Source organism: Ciona intestinalis, chromosome 1 (assembly GCF_000224145.3).
Source record: "Ciona intestinalis chromosome 1, KH, whole genome shotgun sequence".
Taxonomy (NCBI): Eukaryota; Metazoa; Chordata; class Ascidiacea; order Phlebobranchia; family Cionidae; genus Ciona; species Ciona intestinalis.
The window spans coordinates 7,154,966-7,176,978 of NC_020166.2; the positions used below are offsets into that span (position 1 = coordinate 7,154,966).

At 33.0% G+C, this 22,013-nt stretch overlaps 2 protein-coding genes across 7 annotated transcripts; one reads left to right on the plus strand and one right to left on the minus strand.

Annotated features, from left to right (window-relative positions):
• Positions 1 to 5,980: 5,980 nt before the first annotated feature.
• LOC100181056 (protein HEXIM) lies at positions 5,981 to 12,831 on the minus strand. 2 transcript variants are annotated; one of them, XM_026834762.1, is made up of 10 exons: positions 12,394 to 12,717; positions 11,429 to 11,498; positions 11,122 to 11,202; positions 10,776 to 10,823; positions 9,605 to 9,720; positions 9,185 to 9,295; positions 8,431 to 8,528; positions 8,020 to 8,130; positions 7,583 to 7,770; positions 5,981 to 6,099 (listed from the first exon to the last, which is right to left on the minus strand). In XM_026834762.1, exons 1-10 carry the CDS (start codon positions 12,610 to 12,612, stop codon positions 6,059 to 6,061), a joined length of 1,083 nt encoding a protein of 360 aa, XP_026690563.1. In that variant the 5' UTR covers positions 12,613 to 12,717; the 3' UTR covers positions 5,981 to 6,058. The 2 variants fall into 2 exon arrangements, with proteins under 2 accessions (XP_026690563.1, XP_002128947.1); XM_002128911.5 differs by lacking the exon at positions 5,981 to 6,099 and adding an exon at positions 6,740 to 7,411 and having other exon boundaries at positions 12,394 to 12,831.
• Positions 12,832 to 13,307: 476 nt separating this feature from the next.
• Positions 13,308 to 20,695, plus strand: LOC100182650 (abl interactor 1-like). Of its 5 annotated transcripts, none has more exons than XR_001974919.2 (12): positions 13,308 to 13,503; positions 13,924 to 14,091; positions 14,366 to 14,475; positions 14,826 to 14,972; positions 15,441 to 15,535; positions 16,053 to 16,145; positions 16,810 to 16,908; positions 17,368 to 17,551; positions 18,223 to 18,269; positions 18,471 to 18,754; positions 19,176 to 19,313; positions 19,666 to 20,695. XR_001974919.2 is itself a non-coding variant. In XM_002122551.4 (12 exons), exons 1-12 carry the CDS (start codon positions 13,387 to 13,389, stop codon positions 19,830 to 19,832), a joined length of 1,479 nt encoding a protein of 492 aa, XP_002122587.1. In that variant the 5' UTR covers positions 13,313 to 13,386; the 3' UTR covers positions 19,833 to 20,695. The 5 variants fall into 5 exon arrangements, 4 of the variants coding, with proteins under 4 accessions (XP_018669246.1, XP_002122587.1, XP_018669250.1 ...); XM_002122551.4 differs by having other exon boundaries at positions 13,313 to 13,503; positions 18,641 to 18,754; XM_018813701.2 differs by lacking the exon at positions 16,053 to 16,145 and having other exon boundaries at positions 13,312 to 13,503; positions 18,641 to 18,754.
• Positions 20,696 to 22,013: the final 1,318 nt, after the last annotated feature.

Sequence of the window (22,013 nt, forward strand, 5' to 3'; positions counted from 1 at the left end):
AATATCCGTTTTTCTTACTTACATATTATTTAACACAGGTTTACGAAATGTGGTTGACGATCTTATCACAACTGCTTCTAAAGGAAGGTAAGTTACAAATCAAAGTACATTAGTTTGCAGTTGTGTGGACACCATTTAAAGCACACTTATACCCAGACAATATTTTGTATGCCTAAAACTAGTGTGTTTCAGTGATTTATTGAATCTTTCACTAGTGTTTTTTTGCTGTCGTATAAACAAAATATGAATAAATAAATAAAACTTATTTACTCTCGCATGGCGGGCAAAGACAGTCCTTATAACATGGTTGCTCTGTTTCATACACCACCTACGAGTTACTACATATATATTTGTACTTCCTAAATAAAAGTAAAATACACAATTAATTTTAGTAAAAACCTCTACAAATTTGTAAATGGTCGCAGCTGTTAACAACTTGCTTTATATTGCAGAATAATTCCTCCACCACCTGCGTCGCCCCAAGCAACGTCAGCTGACACCACTCTCAGCCTCCCATTGGTCGGTTCATCCCCTCAATTGTCCAATCTTATTTCAGTTGCAACAAAGGAAAAAACAACTTCTACTTTAACAAGAGTCCAGGTGAAAATTACAACCTTGAATTTTTTTTCACAGCATTCTTTTATGATCGTTTTTCAGAAATTAAGCAGTGTCTGCAACATAAAAAAATGTCTTATGTAAATACTGCAGTTAACGATACACGAGTAAAGTAATATAACATATTACATATGTATAACAAAAATATTTTAACTAAAAATAACAAAAAGTGGTCCCAGAATGAAGCATTTGGTAAGGTTTAATTAAACAATTTAATTTATAAGCAATTTTATTTAACTAATCTGATGATCATTTAAAAATTTTAATCTTTAGTCATGGAGTCCGTCACTGGGTGGCGCTTCCTTTTCCGTTGCTTCGATGAGACGACCGTACACAGCGAGGGGATTCACCTATGCCGAGAAGATTGAGCTGATGAAACAACAGAATGATTACGACGCAGAATTCATTTCCCAACTAAACAGGAAAACTGGTAATAAAATTAGCTTTTTCCTAAAAAAAAATAATTTTTTTTTGCATTTAAAGTTATGTTTTAATTTTTTATTGATTTTATTCAAAAACAACATACAAATAGGTGGATGAATTGTAATAAACATTTCAAAAAGGTGAATGAATTAATTCCCCCTCTCACAGCAACTTCATCAGCAACAACGACAACAAAATCTCAATTCAGCAACGCAAGCATGAAATCAACAAATGTTTCAACATCCGGAAGAAAGGACAGAAAAGGAAGAAGGAAATTCAAAGGTTTGGACCTTGTTACTTAAGTTATTTAATGGTGTGCAGTAAAAGGAAAAAGCGGGCATTGATATTTTCCCTTTTCTAACATAAGAGAAGAAGGTATAAAATTTGTTTAAAAATTGGAAATCATGTTTTGACTTGATATCAAGCGGATGTTTTATAAAGCGCTCAACTTTAACAATGATATTACCACCTCATGTTCAGTTACTTTTTAAAACATTGTTTCCTATGAATGTAAACAAAATATTTTCACCATTTTTCATTAATAATTTTTCAACAAATGTTTCAAACTGCCTAATTTTCAACATCAACAACTCAGGTTTCAACAACAATCAACAAATCAACAAAGATAAAGACGAATCAAGTTCATCTGATGCAGAAACAAAACAAGCAAAACCTAATTCCAACAAAAGTAAGATAAAAGCAATTTATTAGGAAAATATTTCTCTAGTCTTATTTACCTTATAAATAGCACATATGTTCAAAACTAATATGCACAGGCATTCTGAATTTTTATTTAAAATAACATGTTTTTACCAGTTGTAGTGCATTAATACACATTTTGTTTATTATTGTGTGTTTTTTTTCAGTTTTTTTTTGTAATTCCAAAGCACTTTAATATTATTGCGATATGTCATTTTTTTCGAATTCCAAAGCAAACCAGATAAATTTTACAAAATAAATATTTTACAGATTGGGATGAAGAACTGTCCAGCCAATCAAACGACAGCGATCACAATAGTACTTATTCTGACGAACACCCCCCCACGCTGCTCAACCCTGCGGCTGCTGCTGTAAGTTATCTTTATAAAAAAACAACTTTTAACGTATATTGGTAAAATTCTAGAACTATATTTAATTCTTAGTATGATTCTACATACTTTAGTTTTTTTTGCCTTTTACAACATTATAAAATATTTCACAATTAGTACACATGATATAATAATAGTCTTTAAATTAATATCTAAAAACTAAAATAAATTCCATTAAATGAAATCAATCCTCATTCCCACAACAGGCTGCATACACTGGCTTGCTACGAACTGCAATAATGAGTGGAGCTGGTTTCCCTTCTGTTCCCGTCAGTGATTATTATGGCTCAGGTGAATGGGCAACTGCTGCCATGGAAACACTGAAAAGCCTCCAATCAACCATGGACACTAAAAACTTTGAGGTTGGTGCAACTTTTTATATGGCAACACTGGTTTATCTGGAATCACTGCGATGTGTATATCTGTCCTAAAAGCAAAAATGATTGGAAATTTTAGTAATACTTAGTGGATTTAAATTTTTTAAAACTGGTATACCTAGATTACTATGTCTTACCAATACCTAGATATCTTGGTAATATCTCTGTCTAAATGGGCTTTCAAGATCTTGGGGTAATGGGCTAAACCTGGTCTAAATCCGAGGTCCTTGGCAAAAGACCTTATCCACAACGAATCAAAAAAAAAATATCTGTCTTTTTTACCTAAAAGTCCTCACTTTGCTTTATTATTAAACTTATTTTCACATTTGCAGGAAAAAGTTGAATCAATGCCAAAAGTTGCGGAAGATTTTCCACCAAACATAAGTGAAAGTATTAAGAAGGAATTCTTGGAAATTGACTTCGATTCGTTGAATCCACCCATGGACACCATGAGTGATGGTAAGTGTTGTGTGTTTGTGAAGCTTGGCTGAGGAATATAGGTTGCTATATTACTTGTTTTAGTGGGCTTCTGGTTCTTTGTTTTAGGACACATTATATATTTACATTACAACTAAATGAATATTGTACAAAGAACTACAAACCATGATTACATTTCAGACGCATTTAAAAAAAATGCACTATTTTAAATTTGGGTGTAGTAAAAGAGGCTGCTTCGTATAAATGCACGATTTGAAAATGTTAAACTATGCACAGTTTGCAAACCAATGGAATAAAGTATTTAGCTAAATGCATTCAAGTCCTTGGTTTTATTCTTATATTGAAATTTAATAACCTAATTTCTTTAGATCCTTCTTACTTGAGTGATTCCACCAATCACACGTCTCGAAAACGATCGAAATCCAACGAACCACAAACCTCGCATCACAACGAGAAAGATAACAATCCCGTTTCTCCAAAGCGACACAAACCTGACTCTGACCCAACACTAGATGTCCTCAGTAAAAACAAAACTCTCGAAAAAATCCGATCGTCTCCGAAAAGACTCTCCCCGTTGCTAAGCGACAGCGAGAAGAGGATGATCGTTCATCGATCAAAATCGAGCATCTCCTCCCAACCTCCAAAGATCCGAGAGTCCGGGAGCCTCCTTGCTGCTCATCTTCGAGCAAAGACGAGCATGATGGGATCGAAATCGTGTTCCGACCCCGCCCTCAGTTCAAGGTGTGTGAAGTCACGTTTTAAAGAGCAATGTTTGTAGAAATAGAGTGAATTAAAAATCTTCTGAAACTTTGTTTTTAAACCTTTTTTGTATCTTATCTCAGATTTAAATGTTGACTTTTAACTAAAAGAAAAAAAATAACAGCATGTTTGGCTGCATGGTTACAGCGTTAATAATACATTAATATATAGAATGAACTATTACCTCAATGCATGGTTTTAAAATCCAAACATCCTGTTTCAAATTCCCAACCTTTTTAAAAACTTTTTTTTATAAATTTAAAAAAAATATAATTTCTACTAATCTTGAAATGAAAATTTTCTAAAAATTAAAATACTTTTTTACAATTTCAACTAATTTGCATGGTTTTAGTGTGGATGATAATGGCTGCCCCGCTCAAAATGATTCTGACGTGGAAAGCATGTTAAACCAAAGGTAGATGCTTTACTAAAGTGATAACAGTGTGATTATGTGTGTGAATGGCGAATGCATGAGAATAACTAAAAAAAATGTTTTGTAAAAAATACAACTTAAAGTTAAAATAACAAAGATTAACTTTAACAAAATCAAATCTTGTGAATGATACAGTTTTAGAAAATCTAGCAAAATTTTCCCAATTCACATTCGTTACTTTTTCAGACTCCTTGAGAGCAACCCTCTACCGAATAAAAAAGAATCAAAAAAATCCTCGGCAAAATCTTCCAATCAGCAAGCAGCAGCTGGTGACACGCTTGTTTTCCTCAATGACATCACAATGAAAGACTTCAACAACAATGAGTCAACGTTGACGTGGTTTTGTCCGAAAACGAAAATGAATGAAAATAAACTGACCAAAGATTCAGCAAAAACTGTAAGTATTTTAGTAATTTATTTAACATTTTTAAATTGAAATATTGCCTAACAATTTTAAAAGCCTTCTAAATGCAAACCAGCCTCCATTTATGGGTTTCAGATTCAAAAAAACAAACTTTGCTTTTATTTTAAGTCCTTTGTATAAATTTCCATTAAATTGTTTTCTTTAGTAACAAACGTTTTTGCTTAAACATTGCTTTAACTCAGCAGATGAACATGCCAGAAGTTTTCAAAAACTGTGTTGATACCTATATGAAAGTTCGCCTCATTCAAAAGATGCACGTGTGTAAGGTGTGCGGCTTCTCTATAGTTGCCACGGACTCTGGAGAGGACGGCGAGAAAATGTTGCAAACCCATGTCATGGAACATTCACTTAAAGAGATTTACCAAACTGGAAGTGAAATTGAAAATTGGAAATAAGAAAGTTTCACCTATCCCAATGGGGACATAACTGAGAAATTTGGTCCTCAGCTGATTTATTTAAGTTTCCACTGTTATATTAAAACTGCACAATCAGATTTTCCTTGGTTTTGACGTAAAACAGCGAAAAGAAACAACTTTTTGTTGTGAGAAATCACGTTTGGGTTGATTGCTGTTACTCGTTTCTACGAAAAGCCTTTTATTGAGTTTTATTTTCCTTACAGTTCCCTTTATGCGCTTTTATTGCAATGCGTCTGTGATATATTACTTGGATATTTTAATCAGTTAATTTTTATTTCTTATTTATTGTGCATTCCAATGCTAGTTACAGTACCCTCCACACAAGAAAATATGTCTTTTTTGTTACAGAAATGGCCTCGAATTTTTGAAAAACATTTTTTTTTCAAGCCCAGTCTATTTTTTTTGCAGATTTCGGAAACAAAAAAGTTGTGTCTATGGGGTTGAAACATATTACTACCTTTTTTATTAAAAAGTTTATCAATTCTCATTTTAAAATCGCTTTAATTTAAATCCTGTGCTAAGTTCTGTTTATACACCCAGTCGATTGTTGTCCCATGGTACCTCACAGAACTGCAAGTTTTGTATAAAATCTTCAGACCCTGATCAAATTCAGTACAGTAGCTGAGTAGTTTTGCCGGTTTAATTTGATTTTCCAAAGTGGTGCTTTTCAACTATCATTGTTTTGTATATTAGCGCTTATACCAGACAAAGGTTTTTTCGTTACTGATTTTGTTTAAATGAAAGGAATACAGATCCGACTCTCTTATCTTCTAGTGTTAGTAAAGAAAATCAACTCTTCACTTTAAAATTTGAGTTTTAAAATCCAAAGCATTGTTAGGAACAAGGTGGACCAAGAAGACAAATAAAGTATTTTGAACAAAGAATGGATGTAACTTATTTATCCTTGACACACCATAGTTGTTATAGCACGAATGTTGTGTTTCATGAACATTTAGCCCAATTCCAAGTAAAGTATGTAACGTTTTTATATATGACTGACAATTTTAACGAATCATAAAGGACCACTGTGTTGAATCAATCGGCAATCTTGACATATTTGCCACCAATGGTGTTAGCGTCGACTTTCAACCCACAGCATCTGGTCTTGAGGCGAGCACTCTGACCACTAAAATGAACATAAAACTTGACTGTTGGATAGCTATAGTGCCCTTGACTAAAAAAATTAAGTCATTTTAAACGAGTGGAAACAAAAGGTTGTTTTGTGTGTCTTCAAGTGGTAACACTTTCTTAAAGACTCCAAAATTTGCATTTCTAAGCCTTTTTAAAACAACTCATTCTTTCTTTCCTTTTTATTTACATGCGCGTGAAAACGTCAGCTAAGCACCAAAAATGTCATCATTTTAACCTTAATTCATTTAAAGCGATAGCAACAAATTCGACCATACTGCAAATGATTAAGGTTTTCTTTATGAGAAGGATGTTATAGGGAAAAAAATTCTAGGAGCATGTGTACTGACTTCTGCGTAATTCATATCGCGCTCCAGTTAAAACACAGGGTTCGCCCCAACAACGAAAAGTGGATTCGCTGAAAAGTCACAGTGCCCAAGCTAAAAAAGAAACAAGAAAGATCACCCTGCGCGATGTATTTTGAAAGTGATGATACGTTGGTAGCAGCACGAAACAATAATGGGCGGTCGAGAGCAAATACTTTTCAAAAACCAAATCCGCTTTAGAGGGAACCCTGTCTTTGAAATAAGCGGAACAAGACTTATGGAGGGCTGTGAAAAAATAAAATGAAAATAAAACTGGAGAAAAACAGCTTAATTGCAGATCTATATATGGTTACTATGACAAAAACGTCATGTAAAACTTTTAGCAATTTAAAATGGTTTTATGATGGTTAAATTCGCTGTTTTGATGACCACTAATTGTACTGTTTGTAAAAATTTTTGCTTGATGTGTGTCAGCTGTCTCAGTATAAAAGTGTGTGGGAGTGTATGTACAGCGCATGAAACATAAAAATAAGAAACTTCTGCACTTAACATGGACTTTTCCATTTAAACAAGCGTAGATACCTCTGTGGAGCTGGCAGAAAAAAAGGCGAAAACATTTTGCCGTAAAAATGAAAAGGAGTTAATTTGTTGTGTTGGAACATGATGTGAGAGACTCCATGCTCGCCGTCGAGGGTCGCTTTTCCTCCCATTGCTCAACTTCCATGAAACACGAGTCTGATTTCCTTAATTTCTTCGCTTTGAAATTCACGCCGTTATTTTCACTGCGTTTCGAACGCTCGTCAGTTTTATCATTGTTTTCTTCTCCGTTGGGTGAGTGTCCTTCTACATCGTTGAAAGATCGCAACATCTTTTGATTCATCTTCTCTTCTTCGTCACTCGTCCCATCTTTACTGATTCTTCTCTCTTTACTCACTCGATCTTTCTCTCTCTGGTTCCGACTTCTTTTACGACGTTCTCTCACTTCTACACCAACCATGAACAGAAAAGATAAAAATGCACAAAAATTACAACAATTTGACTTTCTAAGCTTGACAAAAACTTGCACCTGTCCAAAGTTGCAAAAACCTCGGCACATCCCTACTTACAACTCACACCCTGTTCTCTCTAATCCACTCCAACCACAAACAATCTCACCTTTCTCCTCAGATGAAGCGACATCAGCCTCGTAATCTTCGTTTCTTGCACCATGTGACAACTGTGATTGTGATGAAACAACCATCGATTCCACACTACTCTGTGCTGCCTCTTTTGGTGGCAATGAAAAAAGCTCTGTAGCTCCGTTGGGTGGTTGGATTCCACCATTCACTGACATTGATATTTTGCTGCAAGAAAAAATTGTAAGGATTTTTTAAATTTAAAAAAATTTTTTTTTTTAATTTTTAGTAACATTTGTTGTTTTCATTTTTAAGATGCTTAAGTTATAAGTGGATAGCGAGCAGAAGGTGTATGAGGCCAACCTAAAAATTCGTCTGGCCATGCACTGTCACTCTATAAGTAATGACTACAATATACCATTTTTTCTAAAAAATAAAAAATAAATTTCATTAGATTAACCAAAAATCTTCTGCCACCTTTCATCATCTGATTGGTCGCTGTTCGGAGCTTCATATTCATAATCGCTCGTGCGTAACGTGTCAACTCCCTCGTCACCAAAACGTAACCTTACATTTTCTTTAACCAATCTGTTACATGAAAATAATATAAAATGTTCGGGACAGAATAGAAATATTATAAAAGGATGTTGATCACTGGATAGAAATAGTATATAATAAAAAAAACATATAATGAGATGTTTATGATAGGTTAGTCAAGTTCAAGCATTCAAATTTTTTTGAATTGATTAGTAGGAAAAGTTAGTTTTTAAAGTGTTTCTGGTAGTATTCTTGCAGCTATTTGTTGTTAATGAGATCGTATTTTGTCGATTAAACTATTGTTAACTGCACAAATAATGAAATGAACCGGTATTTAAAAACAACACAAACCGTTCATTCTCTTGTTGTAAAGCTTCCAGTTGTTCTTGTACAGTCTGCATTTTTATTGAATATGAGTTTGTGATAGTTTTCTCCTCAGCCAGTCTATCCTGCATCATAAAGAGACAATTATAAAATCCCTACAAGAATAATTTTAAATTCACAATGATTCGAAAGCCTCTTAGGCTTTTACTCCTGGTAGTAAAATGTTCGCGATGACAAATGGTGACGATCGTAAAGTTAGATTTCTGGAAAATTTGTTTTGGTCACCAAAAACAGGAGAGCAGAATTCTTCACAATTTTTCTGGCAAATTCCTAATTTTATGAGTATGAGAAAACTATACAGTTAGTCTTTCTGTATAATGAACAATTTGTTCCTTTATTATTTAAGACATGCCCTAACAACCCAGGGTACTAAGGCTTTCCTGAAACAATTTCAAGATCATATCCGGTTTGAAATATTGAAGCTAAGCATCAAGTAACAGCAGCTGTTTTAAATGCTCGAACTAACCTTACAGTTACAAAAGGCGTAATACGAAAGTAATTTTTGAGTTTTACCAGAATCCAACAATACAGTGAATAAATTCGAGATTAGAATTTCAGGTACTTTTGTTTGGTAAATGGAAAAGGTATAAAAAATACTGTTTAAAACAAAACATGCCGATAAAACATCACTAAATAATACACCCAAAATAAAAATGGCAATAATGTGTATGAAGTTGACATAGTTTAGTCCGTAAAAGAACATTCAACATTTGATTGTAACCTGTAAGTAACTGAGATTGCGTTCCAAATTAATATGCTCTTGAACCAAATCATTTCTTGACATGATGGATAAGTTTTCTTCTTGCACTCTTTCATATGTTTCCGAAAAATCCTGGTGAAAATCGAAAAAAAATTATTTAAAAAAAAAGTATTTTTTGTATCTTTTAATAAATTATTATTTTATTACCAAATTCAAAGGTTTCAGAAAAATCCTGGCAAAATCACAAAATTTGCATTTTTTTAAACAATAAACTGTGTTTTTTTTTGTTTTTTTTTTAATATTAATTTAGTACCAAGTTTAAAACTTCTATTGTATGAGGCCAAGGCTAATTATAGCAATAAAGAAGGCAAAAAGCTATACTAATCCGGCTGGACTAAGCAAAAAAAACTTGCTTAAAATAATACTGTACAACATGAATACCTGAGATATGAACTCTGGCGCCATGTGTGGTGAGTCTGTATAATCTGTTTCCACTGCAGGTGAGCCAACGTGATTCACCATTGAATGAGCTCCTGATGTAGAGGATACTCCACCATCTGTGGAAAAAATGGAAATTACTAATTATTGTCAAGAAACTTAAGTTTAGGTGGACAAATTGAAGTCAGTGGGTTTTAACCTGATATTCGTCAAAGAAGTATCATTTTTTAATCTTGGTCATTAATGAAGTACCATGTAATGGCATAACTTGTATATACTTATTATGCTTGGTATTTTAAAGGGCAAAAGAAGAATACATAAGGTTAAAAATGGGTGATTCGAAATAATGTCTTGATTCAAAAATAATGTCTTGCTACAAACCATACATTGTGGTTTTATTAGTTGTTAATAAACTGTAAGGAGTCATTGTGTTGGAGCATTGACTTTCAGGTGACTGACAAGGCTGGGACTTCAACCCAGTACCTGGTACTCTAATTATACAGCTACACAAACTACAAGTTAACCACAGCAATGTTCATGCAAACAGTAGCTGAAATAAATGTCTTGGGAGTGGAAAAACAAAATCGTAGGTATCACGTTATACACAGCTTGTATGCAAATAATTCGCAAGAAATAATTTAATACCGCACATATGCTAATATGCTTACAAACAACATAAAAACAAAATATTGTTTCCTAAATATTATACTTAGAAAAAACAGGCCTTAAAATATCTTTCAACTTAATTTATAGATAAAACTTTTCAAATTTCCTTGAAATTTTTTTAAATTGAGAATTTTTTAATAAACAAACAAAAAAAGGTAGTATGATTAAAATAAACAGAGATAGTTATAGTTGTAGTAACCAGTATGATGGCAATACTTGTGGGAGGTGTTATGCGTATGGAGAAAAATTGCATTTTTATGAACTGAAATGTCAATACTTGCACATGGATAGTAAGATACACCTGTTCATATTATAACACCAGCTTGAAGGTTACATTTCATTATTTTATTAATTTTCGTCTTTAAATTAAGATCTTACAACTTACAAGAACAGCTAAGTTGTCCAAATGTATATTGTAAAAAGTTAAGCAAATATATTATTAGTTAAAACTGATCAAAAATAAACAAATAAAAATAACTCATGCTAAATACTTTTATTGTATTTTTACCTGCATTTTCAGATGAATCCACATTTTGATTCCGGTTATTGTAATTGTCTGTGATGTATATAACACACTTATTGATAAATAAAATGTGTTTTATATAATATTAATAGTTAAATAACCTAATTTTAATAATTGATTGAATTCATTTTAAATTCAACATAAAAGTGTATTCTAGATGTAATTTTAGACTCTTATGACGTATAAATTTTTTTATTCGGCCAAAATATTTTTTAAATAAAACCACAATTCCTAAGTACCTAAAAAAACAAAACAATTTCCAATAAAAGTAAAAAACAAAAATTTATATATGTAAACAAACAAAACAAAAATTGAAAATAATTATACTGACCATAATAATCATCGTCTGCTTCATAATTGTCATGTTCAGCCATTATAAACTGAGTTGTATTATACGGAGCCACTGGACGCCCTGTGTACACAATTCTTATTTTCCTGCAACTTTTTTAGAGTGAAAAACTAAAATATCCTTTATCCAAAAAAGATTTTTTCTAAAAGATTAGTACTTTTTTCTATAAAAATGTTTTAACTTGTTGTTAGAGTAAATAGAGCCCATAATATTCTTATTGTATTTATAATGAAGGGCCTGTTATGAAACATATTACAAGAAAAAAATATATAATAAAACAATATATTGCCTCGTTTAATCATTTCTCCTCTCATGCGATCAGCTCTTACTTGTTCTCTCTCTTCTGCTTCACGTTTTTCCTGAGAATTCATACAAAAAATGTTTAGATATTCTTTTTGTAATTGTAAATTCAATCTAAAGAAAACTTTCAAAGAAAAACTGCATAGTTTTTCTTATATTATGTACTCGTCAAAATTTTCCATAGGAAAATAAGGTTAATGTAATTATTTTCCCTTAGGTTTGTCCCATCCATATTTTAGAAGCTACTATGTTTAAATTACCATATTTATTTATAAACATTAAAATAGCAGACTTTTTATCTATTCAGCACAAAAAAATAAACATGCTGAAACAACAAATCTTAATAGCTATTATAAAAAGTAACTGTTGGGTCAGCAACTACAAGATCAAGTCAGGTGAAAATTGAAAGGTAAGGTATCACTTAATCGTTTCAGCAGATTTTCTGACATCTCTGTCTTATATCAAACTACTACAGAGTAAGTGATTTACATTCTTTTTGTTCAACTAAAAAAAAATTTGTATATAATATATATAAATATTATAATATATATATTTTTTTCCATTAAAATTTAACAAGAATTTTCTATGTATACCACAAATTGATTCAAGCACTGCAATTAACTTTATAGCAGGCAAAATCGTTATAAAACACAAATATCGTTATAATGCGAATTTATATTCTGCACATGTGCTTTGTATGCACAAAGAGAAATGCCATGTTTTGCAGACGGGTTGTTTGTTTACTATGCCGTAAATTCTTTTCTTCGAACAAATATTAATAATGTTTCATTGTTGGAGGTAAGTCTTACAATTTCATTAACTTGGGTAATTTAAGTTGAAATCAAGAAATCAGTTCACTTGTTTCCACAGTTTACAGAACTAAGTATTGCATGCAAAATTGCATTTAAAGTACATGATGTATTTTATTTAAGCTAAATATCATTTATTTCTTACTTCCCATGTCATCTTAGAATATGGTTTCCATTTCCGTCGTTTCTTAGATGGCTTCCGTCTATGGTGATGATTTTTCTTCGCATTACCAACATCGGCAATATCAGTAGCCGGGTCGCTGGAAACGGGGCGATGATTCCCGGCGAAATGCGTTTCAGTTCCCGATGTCTCGCAATCGGCATCGGTTGCTGCCGGATCCATTCTCATAACATCGGTGGCCATTGCTTAAGTGAAAAATTATTTCAGTATCTACGGCTCTGGGAAAATGGACACTTCCACGAGCGATCCAAAAAATAACACCTCGACACCGCTGAAAATTCGTCTGTTATGACCAACGCAGCGAGTTCACTTGTTTATATTAGCACGCCTCGATGACCACGCCGCTCAGCCATGCGTGATCATACATGTCTAACTTATTGGGGGGCGTTGCTTACTTAACAAGTTACCTTTACTGTTAATAAATGAATGGCGATTTTTTTTGTGTAATGTAACTTACTATACGCAAATTTTTACTTTTCAGTTATTATTGTAAAGCAGAATGCTGTAGAATGTTTACAAAATGTATGACGTCACTACATAATAAATCTATTATATAATACGTCATTCACTGATATAATCAGTTTTAAACTTATAAAGTTGTGTAAATAAGTTGCAGCACTATTTTAATGCCTAATTTACACAAATTTAGTGCAACTTTGCATAGGTTAATTGCACCACCTAGCGAAATCAAGGTAGTTTCGTTTTTGGTTGTAAATATGTGAAGTGTTGTTGGCTATTTTTAGAAACGGAAATAATATCTTCTTTTTAATTTTCCTTTAAAAATGTTATATAGAATCCGCAAAATGTTCCATGTTTTTCTAATGGAAACATGTTTTTCTTTAGTTTAGATTTAACTGTTTAGTTTAAAGATATGGTGGCTTTGGCTTACGTAATACAATTGGCTGTTTTCTTCTTAATTTAGTTTGTTGTTAAATCTGTAAGTTTAAATAAGTAAATATGGCGGAGTTGCAAATGCTATTGGAACAAGAGATTCCAGCTGGTCGAAATGCTTTGCTCGATAGTCATAATAACTTGAAGAAAGTGGCAACATATTGCCAACAACGATATATTGAGGTAAAATGTTTTATAACCAATGACGATAAATTATTAAACCGTACTAGTGAAGAATCTTCCCCCCCCCACCTTATTTGCTAACCACTAACTCCCTAACCATCAACACCTAACCACCAACCACTAACACTTTCCACCAGCCTACTCTGCTATGTACCAAAAGATTCTTCACCAGTGCCTATTAAACTTGTGTAAATTTAGCTTAATGGAATGCAATAAATAGTTTACTTATTTGTAAGTCTATCATCTTTATTTAGCATATAATATCTGTAAGACTGTAACCGCTTGCATGAGTAATGGGCCAAGTCGGCCAACTAGTCCTAAATCACAGGTCTCTCGCTGTAAAGAAGCTTACCTGTATGGAAAACAACTTTTGTAAATATGCTCTTAACTTTAACATATTCTGTGTATGCTTTTTGACAGGACCCAAACAAGAAAACTGCTTTAGAGGAAACAAAGAACTACACAACTCAATCTCTTGCGTCGGTGGCTTATCAAATTAATACATTGGCCAGCAATATGCTACAAATGCTTGATATTCAAGCAGCACAACTTAACTCTATGGATTCTGCTATCAATAACATTTCACAGGTATACACTGTGTTTGTAAACTGTTTTGTGTAACTAGACATAATCTATATGCTAGATAGTTTTTTATGGCATTGGGTTAAACAAACATGACTGTTAATTATTATATTCCGGTAAATTTTATCCTTAACGTATTTTAACAACTGTCATTTTGCTGTGAAGTCCCTTTTTTTTAATAAAGCAATCAGAGGTATAAATAAACTTATGGACAAAAATATATTTTATGTAAATTTCACATGTGTACCACTACCATCGCATGTCTGTTCAAATTTTTCAGACTGTTGACATCCACAAAGAAAAAGTGGCACGCAGGGAAATAGGTTTGCTAACAACGAACAAAATCATTACTCGCTCGCATCAAATTGTGGCTCCAACTACTCAAGACAGGTTAGTAGTATGCAGATGTTTAGAAGTAAATACAAGTATGTAGAATATAGGCTAAAAACATAATCAAAGCTGGCTGTCTTTATAAAGTTAAAGATAATATTAGAGAATATTATATCACATCTTTGACACAATCAAATTTGAAATTTAATAATTTATCCTATTTTCTGTTTAAATAATTATAAATGTTACTTCACAAGATTTAGATTTTTACCAAACCACTTATAAGAACAACGATTGGTACCTTTTATTAGTTTTGTTCTTTAGTTCATTTTAATTTTTATGCTAATCTCTGGTGAAACCTTTAGTCTTTATTTCTAAATCTTTTTACTAACCTAAGCTACTTATTCCAGACCAGTTAAATATGTAAGAAAACCAGTTGATTACACTGAGTTAGATGACATTGGACATGGAGTTAAACTGAACTCACAACCAAATGCTGGGACTATGAGAAGACCATCTGCTGTAAGCACAAAGAAAACTCAAAGTCCTTCTGAAGGGTAAGATTTAGATATAAATGCAACACTGTAAAGTTCTTTAATTATATTTATATATTTATATAACATTGTATAAAAAGTACCTTTTCTTGATTTATTCATGAAATTTATTCATTTAGTTTAAGGCATTTTATTCTAATAGGCTACGTTTTAATGGTTTTAAATTCCTTTAATTTTACATATATATATAAAATTGTTTAAAAGTATATATATTGATACCGTTTTCTTTATTTACTGCTGAAATTATTTATTCAGTTTTATGATATATATATATATTATTTTAACAGTTTATTTCAATAGTGTACAGGTAATGTTTTTTATAGCGTCGTATTTTGTTTATAACTGTCCTTCCTCTTGTGTAGGATGTTAAACAACCTCTTTATTTTCCTGCTTAAACTTACTTCAAAAAGAAAATATCTCCATTGTATATCATCAAAGATTAAAATCAATTCTTTATTTACTTTTTCACAGTGGTTCCAAACGTGATAGTTTGAAAAGCAATGTCAGTGGTTATGGAACTCTACGTCCTGTTAAAGCACCGACCGTACCACAAGAGTATAGTCAAAGTAAGTCAATATATTTCTTTGTTCAAATTGATTTCTGGGTAAACAATAATAACCATGCATGGTTTTAAACTAAATCAGAAATTTATCAAAATCTGGTGGGTGAACAATTATATTTTTATGTTAAAATTCTGTCTAAAAAGATAAAAAAATAACGATTTTAAGTTTAATTTCTGCAAAGCTTGTTATAAAGTCAGTGATTTTTATTTTTTAACCTGATAAAAAATGTTTTTTGTTGGAGACAATAATAAATGGCAATGAAAACCAAAACAATTTACAGAGTTAGTCATTTTGTACTACAATTTCTGTATAAGAGGGTCATTCATTTATTATCTTGAAATAATGGGCCATATTGTTAGTGTATGGTTGAAAACTACTAAATTAAGCATCCCATGTTTTTTTAATATAATCTCACATGAAGCAATCTCTTTAAAAATTTGCGATTAATCCGTAAGCATGTCACCTAACATAGCTACATGCATGCTTAACCTATGATTCCTTGTATCCTGGATATCGTTAGCCCGCCGATTGCCATCAATGTACAGAAACCGAACCCACTCAAACAGCAGTTCAGGCTCTGGCAGCAGGAGTTCCAGCACTGGATATTTACCGGGTACATACAGAACTACTGGTTATCCAGGGTTGCCTGCATATTCATTTATTTTTTGCTTAAAATGCTGCATTTTGTTTTTGTGCAAAAATGGATTTACACCTTGTATATTGTTTTTGGACCTATAATTTTTGCCCAAAAAACTTTCTCTCCAACTTTTTTCATTGCATGTTTGGGACTCATGATCCATTTTACTTATCACTGCATGGGGTTTGGTTTGGTTTTCCAATTAACAATACTTACAGGTCAGCAGCAGCAAATCTTCTGAACTGTTAAATGGCCCTACTACCACTGTTAAAAGTCTGGCCATTATCGTATGTATTGCTGTGTACAGCTACAATAACCACTAACATACATAAAACATATATAAAGAACATATTTTACCAACTAAACCCCTCTTTGGAATGTTGAAATACCAAAGGGTCAATTATAAAGGTGTTGGAGCCATTATGAAGTTTTCTAGACAGATCAGTCTTTGAAATTAAACTAATAATTCCAAACATAAATACGCATTTTACTACAATGCCTACACCAAGTTTGCGAATTACCTTCAAACATACATGGTCCATACCTCAGCTGCACAATACTGTTTTGACAATAAGCGGCACCAAGTATAAATTCCTATACTGAGTCACCCACTAACTAGTTACCATGGTAACAAAACTAGGTAGCACACCAGTGTCAAGCATGCCACCACCGCCACCACAAGCACCAACCCCACCTGCCAGCAACAATATCTCAGCCCCCCCACCACCACCCCCGCCAGGTACACACTGTGTTTTTTCACGTTGGTGTTAACTTTAACAAACAGTACCCTCGATATGGCTGTTTACTCAGTCGTAAAAACCAACTGAACCAGAATATCTAACATTCTATGTGGGTGAGGTCTCACAGCAATGCGCGACATGGTTTGTAGGATTTAGGCCAGGTTTCGCTTGGCCCATTACTCCTAGAATATCTTTCATGTAGGAAATTTACCAATTAGAAAGAATACAATATTTTACTTTGTTTTTTTCCGAAATTCGATAAAAATTATTAAATCCCATGCTTCACGCAAACATAAAAGGTATAGAGGTAAAAATATCTTGCATTAGTAAAGTATAGTAATTTGAATAAATGCAATATTTCCCTTCAGTATGCAATTTACTGTACTTTTTTTGAAATGAAAATTCGGTTTAAAATTCACTGAACTAATTTTCGAAACCTATTTTTAAACTTGTTCCAGCCATGACATCATCCATCCCCCCACCACCTCCCCCCATGAATTCTTCGATGCCCCCTCCCCCACCATTTGGGGCTATGTCACCCCAGGGAGTTCCCCCACCACCCCCAGTGTTGTTACCATCGGCAACAACATCCCCAGAGTCCAGCGGGGGTTATAGCACCCCAAACATTGGATATAACGGGAGGTGGGTAACAAGTTAATGTTAACTTAAAATATTAGTATTTTTTTGGCTAATGTTGTCTTAGTACTAATGTTTACTTAGTATTTTTTTCAAAATCTTTAACTATGAGAATGATATCCCCCTATTTTTCTTATGCAATATGTGATTATTAACGAATGTGATTTCAATTCAGTCTTTTATCCAAATATCTGCAACTGTAAGAATGATATTACACCCTTTTTATGGTATGTGATATCGATAGTCTTCATTCTAATTCTGTAAATATAAAACAAGGATCAACCTCTTTATTTACATGGTCGTTTTAAAAGTTGTATTTTGTTTTTGTATTATTATGTAGTTTTATAGTCAGTTCTTACTTGTCATGGATCAAAACAGGAAATCATCAAGAGTTTATTGCTATCATTTTTCAAGTTGTTAAAGTTAACTTAACATCTATGTTGTTTTGACGAACAGATAACTTTCTTTTTGAAAGGCTGGTGTTTTATAGCTGGTAATTGCTCAGTGGCAGTGACAGTGACAGTCACCCTACTGAAATAATTTGAAAAATACTAATTTAATGATCACGGTACAAAATAGGAAACAATAAATCTCATTCGTTTAAACTGTTTTCCTATTGTTAGAACTAACAACTTACATAAGGAAAACAACCATACATAATTTTTTCCTTATTTTAGAGCTCCAGTAGTTGGAGGGTCGGCAGAGAATTACGCTACTACATCAGGTTTTATAAGATTTTTATGTACATGTTTGCACGTAAATGTTGTAGGTTTTCTAACTTTTTAATTTATGTGGTGGTTGTGTAACTTGTGTTGGATAAAAATGATGCTTGCTGAGAAGAAAAATGATTAAAAGTTCAAATGTTTGTTTAATAAATTATCGGATAACCAAAACCTGGTTTTACAAATTAACTTTGATTTATCAGGTGGTGATGAATCCATGAAGAGCTTAATATTATTAATAAACGCATCTTGTTTGTCTTTCATTTCATGTTGCATGGATATGATGGATTGTCTCGCATGGTTGTTTGTCTTGCCCGAAAAAAAAATCAATTTTCCAATATTCAACAACATTGAACGCTTTTTACCCCGACAGTTATGGACTTACCACCCCCTCCCCCAGATGATTTTATGAGTTCAAGGCCCCCGTACATGGGGGTTGTGGGGAGAGTCCCCAGTTTACCCACCACTGGCTTCCCTGCTAAAATAGGTGGAGTATTTGTTATGTCAATTCCACAAAACAAAGTTTTAGGACAATAAATATTTTTTCAATTTTTTGTATTTGTTTAGTTTTCGTTGGAATGTTAAATGTTGTAAATGTATGTGGTGTTTTTTGTTCGAGGTGTCATTTATTACCAACGTGTTTTGTTTGTTATTATTATTTTTACATCTTAGTGTATAAAAATACACAATGCTTGCGCCACACAATGTACAGGTAGGATACAATTTTATTTCCTGTACAATTATATATCTCCACTACTAATTTATATAGTTATAAAAACCAGGTAAAAACCAGACCTGTCACAGTTTGCATTATTTATTTCCATCAAAAACAAAATTTATATATTTAGACATTATATTTTTCTGTATGAAATATTTTTCTGAAAGTTTTAACACCATTTTATGCAAAGGTGGTGTACCACCAATGGCTGGAGGAGATGTATTGCCACCACCTCCACCCTCCATGGGAACTCCATCAAGTTATGATAGTTCACCAGGAGATTACTCAACAGAGCCAAGCTGGGCACCCAAAAGTTACCTTGAAAAAGGTAAAAAGTTTTACTTTTTTGTGATAAGTGTAACACATACGACCTCAATGTTACCAGCCACAAGCCTTGAACTCATTACCTCTGGATTAGAGGCGGGTGTACTAACCACTTTGCTACAGTGCCAGACATATATAGGGTATGGGTTTTTGAAACAGAAACCATTTTTATAGGCCATTGCTTAAAATTGCAAACTAGATAAATTATGGATGTGAATGGATGTATGTGCATTATACATAACATAGAAGGTGATATTTCATGCTTGGTTCTAACTGATTTGCGCACTTCACATGCATTCAATATATAAAAATATAAACACACATTCTGATAACATTCTTTCTCTGTTTTTTTTCAGTTGTGGTTATATATGACTATTCAGCTGAAAATTCTGATGAATTAAACTTAAAGGAAGATCAAGTAGTTTACGTTGTTCGTAAGAATGACGATGGTTGGTATGAAGGGGTTCTTGATGGGGTCACCGGGCTTTTCCCAGGAAATTATGCTGAAGCTGTCAGTACTTAAACTTTGAATTAATTTATTAAGCCACATTCTTGTTGGTCCAGATGTGTGTGCCTTAAACACCACAACATGAATTGGTTTGTTTCTATAAAATACCATAACATGGTGATTTTGATTTGCAAATATACAAAATTTGATACAAATTACCCTTTAACTTAAGCTACTGCATTATAGAGTGTTTCAATCAAACGCTAGTTCCGCATACATTTAATACACCCACACAACGTTTTAGTTGTAACTAAAAATCCCACCTTCATAAAATGCAAATTCTTTGTAATATTGGCTCTATTACTTCAAAATAGCTTCTGCTTGCTCCTTTACAAAATCAAATATTCTGTTCCCCAATCATAATATACTGAAGTATTATTAATGTATCAGTATGTTTTTGTTTTTTTTGTGTAGCAATGTATCTATGTAGGTGATGTGTGTATATATTAGCCCTTATCTGTATATTGTTGTATGTACTTTATAATGCTCTTCCATGCAGTGTCAAAGTTAAGCCCACTGTTAAATTTTTTGGGTTAAATATTTTAAATTTGGGGTTGGAGTTTAATTTGAAATTGTAACACTGTTTGTTTAATGCTAATCAAAATAGCCATCACACCAATCAACACATATTGAAGCCCCATTTTTTTATTTCCCTAAAAAAACAGCATCATTATTAACTTTATAAATGTCTGTTAAAAAGACTTGAAATATGATGTTTCTCAAAATGCAAAACATCTTTGTGTCATACATAATTAAATATGAGCCAAATTGACAAGTATTTATATGATAATTTTGTAAAGCACTTTTGTAGCCATTTTAATTTGGATTGTTCTGTTGTGCGCATTACTAAACATTGTAAATATATCCAGATGCATAAATCTGTGTCTAATGTTATTTGCGGTAACTTGTGACCATTTTCAAACGTGCAATGGCCGTGGTATATTAGTTTGCGTTGCCGTTAGGTGGTGTACAAGCATTAGGATGGCAACAGATGTTCATTTGCCGTCCATTCCACATTACTTAGTAACGTCGTTATATGGGCCAATCCTGGCCTAAATCTTAGGACCCATGACTTGCCACACTGCGGGGCCTCGCCCTTATTAATTAGAACGCCGTTTTGGAGTTTAAACTTGAAAAACCCTGGTCACTTTTCTAACTATCAAACATATAGTAGGGTGGGGTGAGATGGGATACCTTTTTATTTTATTTTCTCGTCCCATTTAGTAGTAAACAAAGAAGATTCAGAGAGGTATAAAACCGTATCCTCACGACTCCCATAGACCGTTCATGACTGTTCAAAACACGATCAGAATACTTGGATATTATGTGCTAAAGGTGTCCTATCTTCCCCCACTCTACTATACATACTATAAAAGCTTGATGTGTCACTTCCGTCAGCTACTCAGCTTCGTCTCGGGTTATTATTTTCAATTTAAAATGAACCAAGTATCATCAAACTATATCGAAACGTAGAATTTCGTTGATTTTGTAATAGCCTTTTATAAGCATGATTTTGTTTGCCAGCTTAGATTATGCCGCTTATGGTTGGGTAAAGTATAGATGGCTAATTATCTTTACGTAATATCACAGCCCCAACTCGACTTAGTTTAGCATGCATAGCCTTAATGAACACAGCTGCCTGTCAGATGACATATGTCAGGCAGAAATAGATTATCTCTACTGGGGATTGTGACGTAATAAATAGGGGCGGTTCATGCAAGAACCATTTACAGGCAACGAACACACGTCACTATCTGGGGAACTATCGCTTATGGTCAATAGTACGTATCGCTGTATACGCTAGGTTTAATAGGCTGCTCTGATGTAAGTACGTTGCTGAGCTCGAGGCTATAGCAGTATATATATATATATGCGTGTACAATAAAATACAGTTATAACTGTTCGTTTAATCTCTATATAATGGTCAATGAACAGTTTTCACAAAGCGCTTTTTCTTTTTATTGTTTTATACTCCTGAGCGAAGTACGAGTAATGGAATTGACACAATTTGCATTCGTCATTAACATACATTTCATTGCTACATAAATCATCATAGGGTTGACGAATCACGACATGACGTTTATAACTGTCTCTGCGTTTCTCAAACTCATCAAATCATAAACTGCTATACAAATACAATCTATCCCAATTTGGCAGACACACATTAACGATTACGTATACCGAACTTTGTTATTT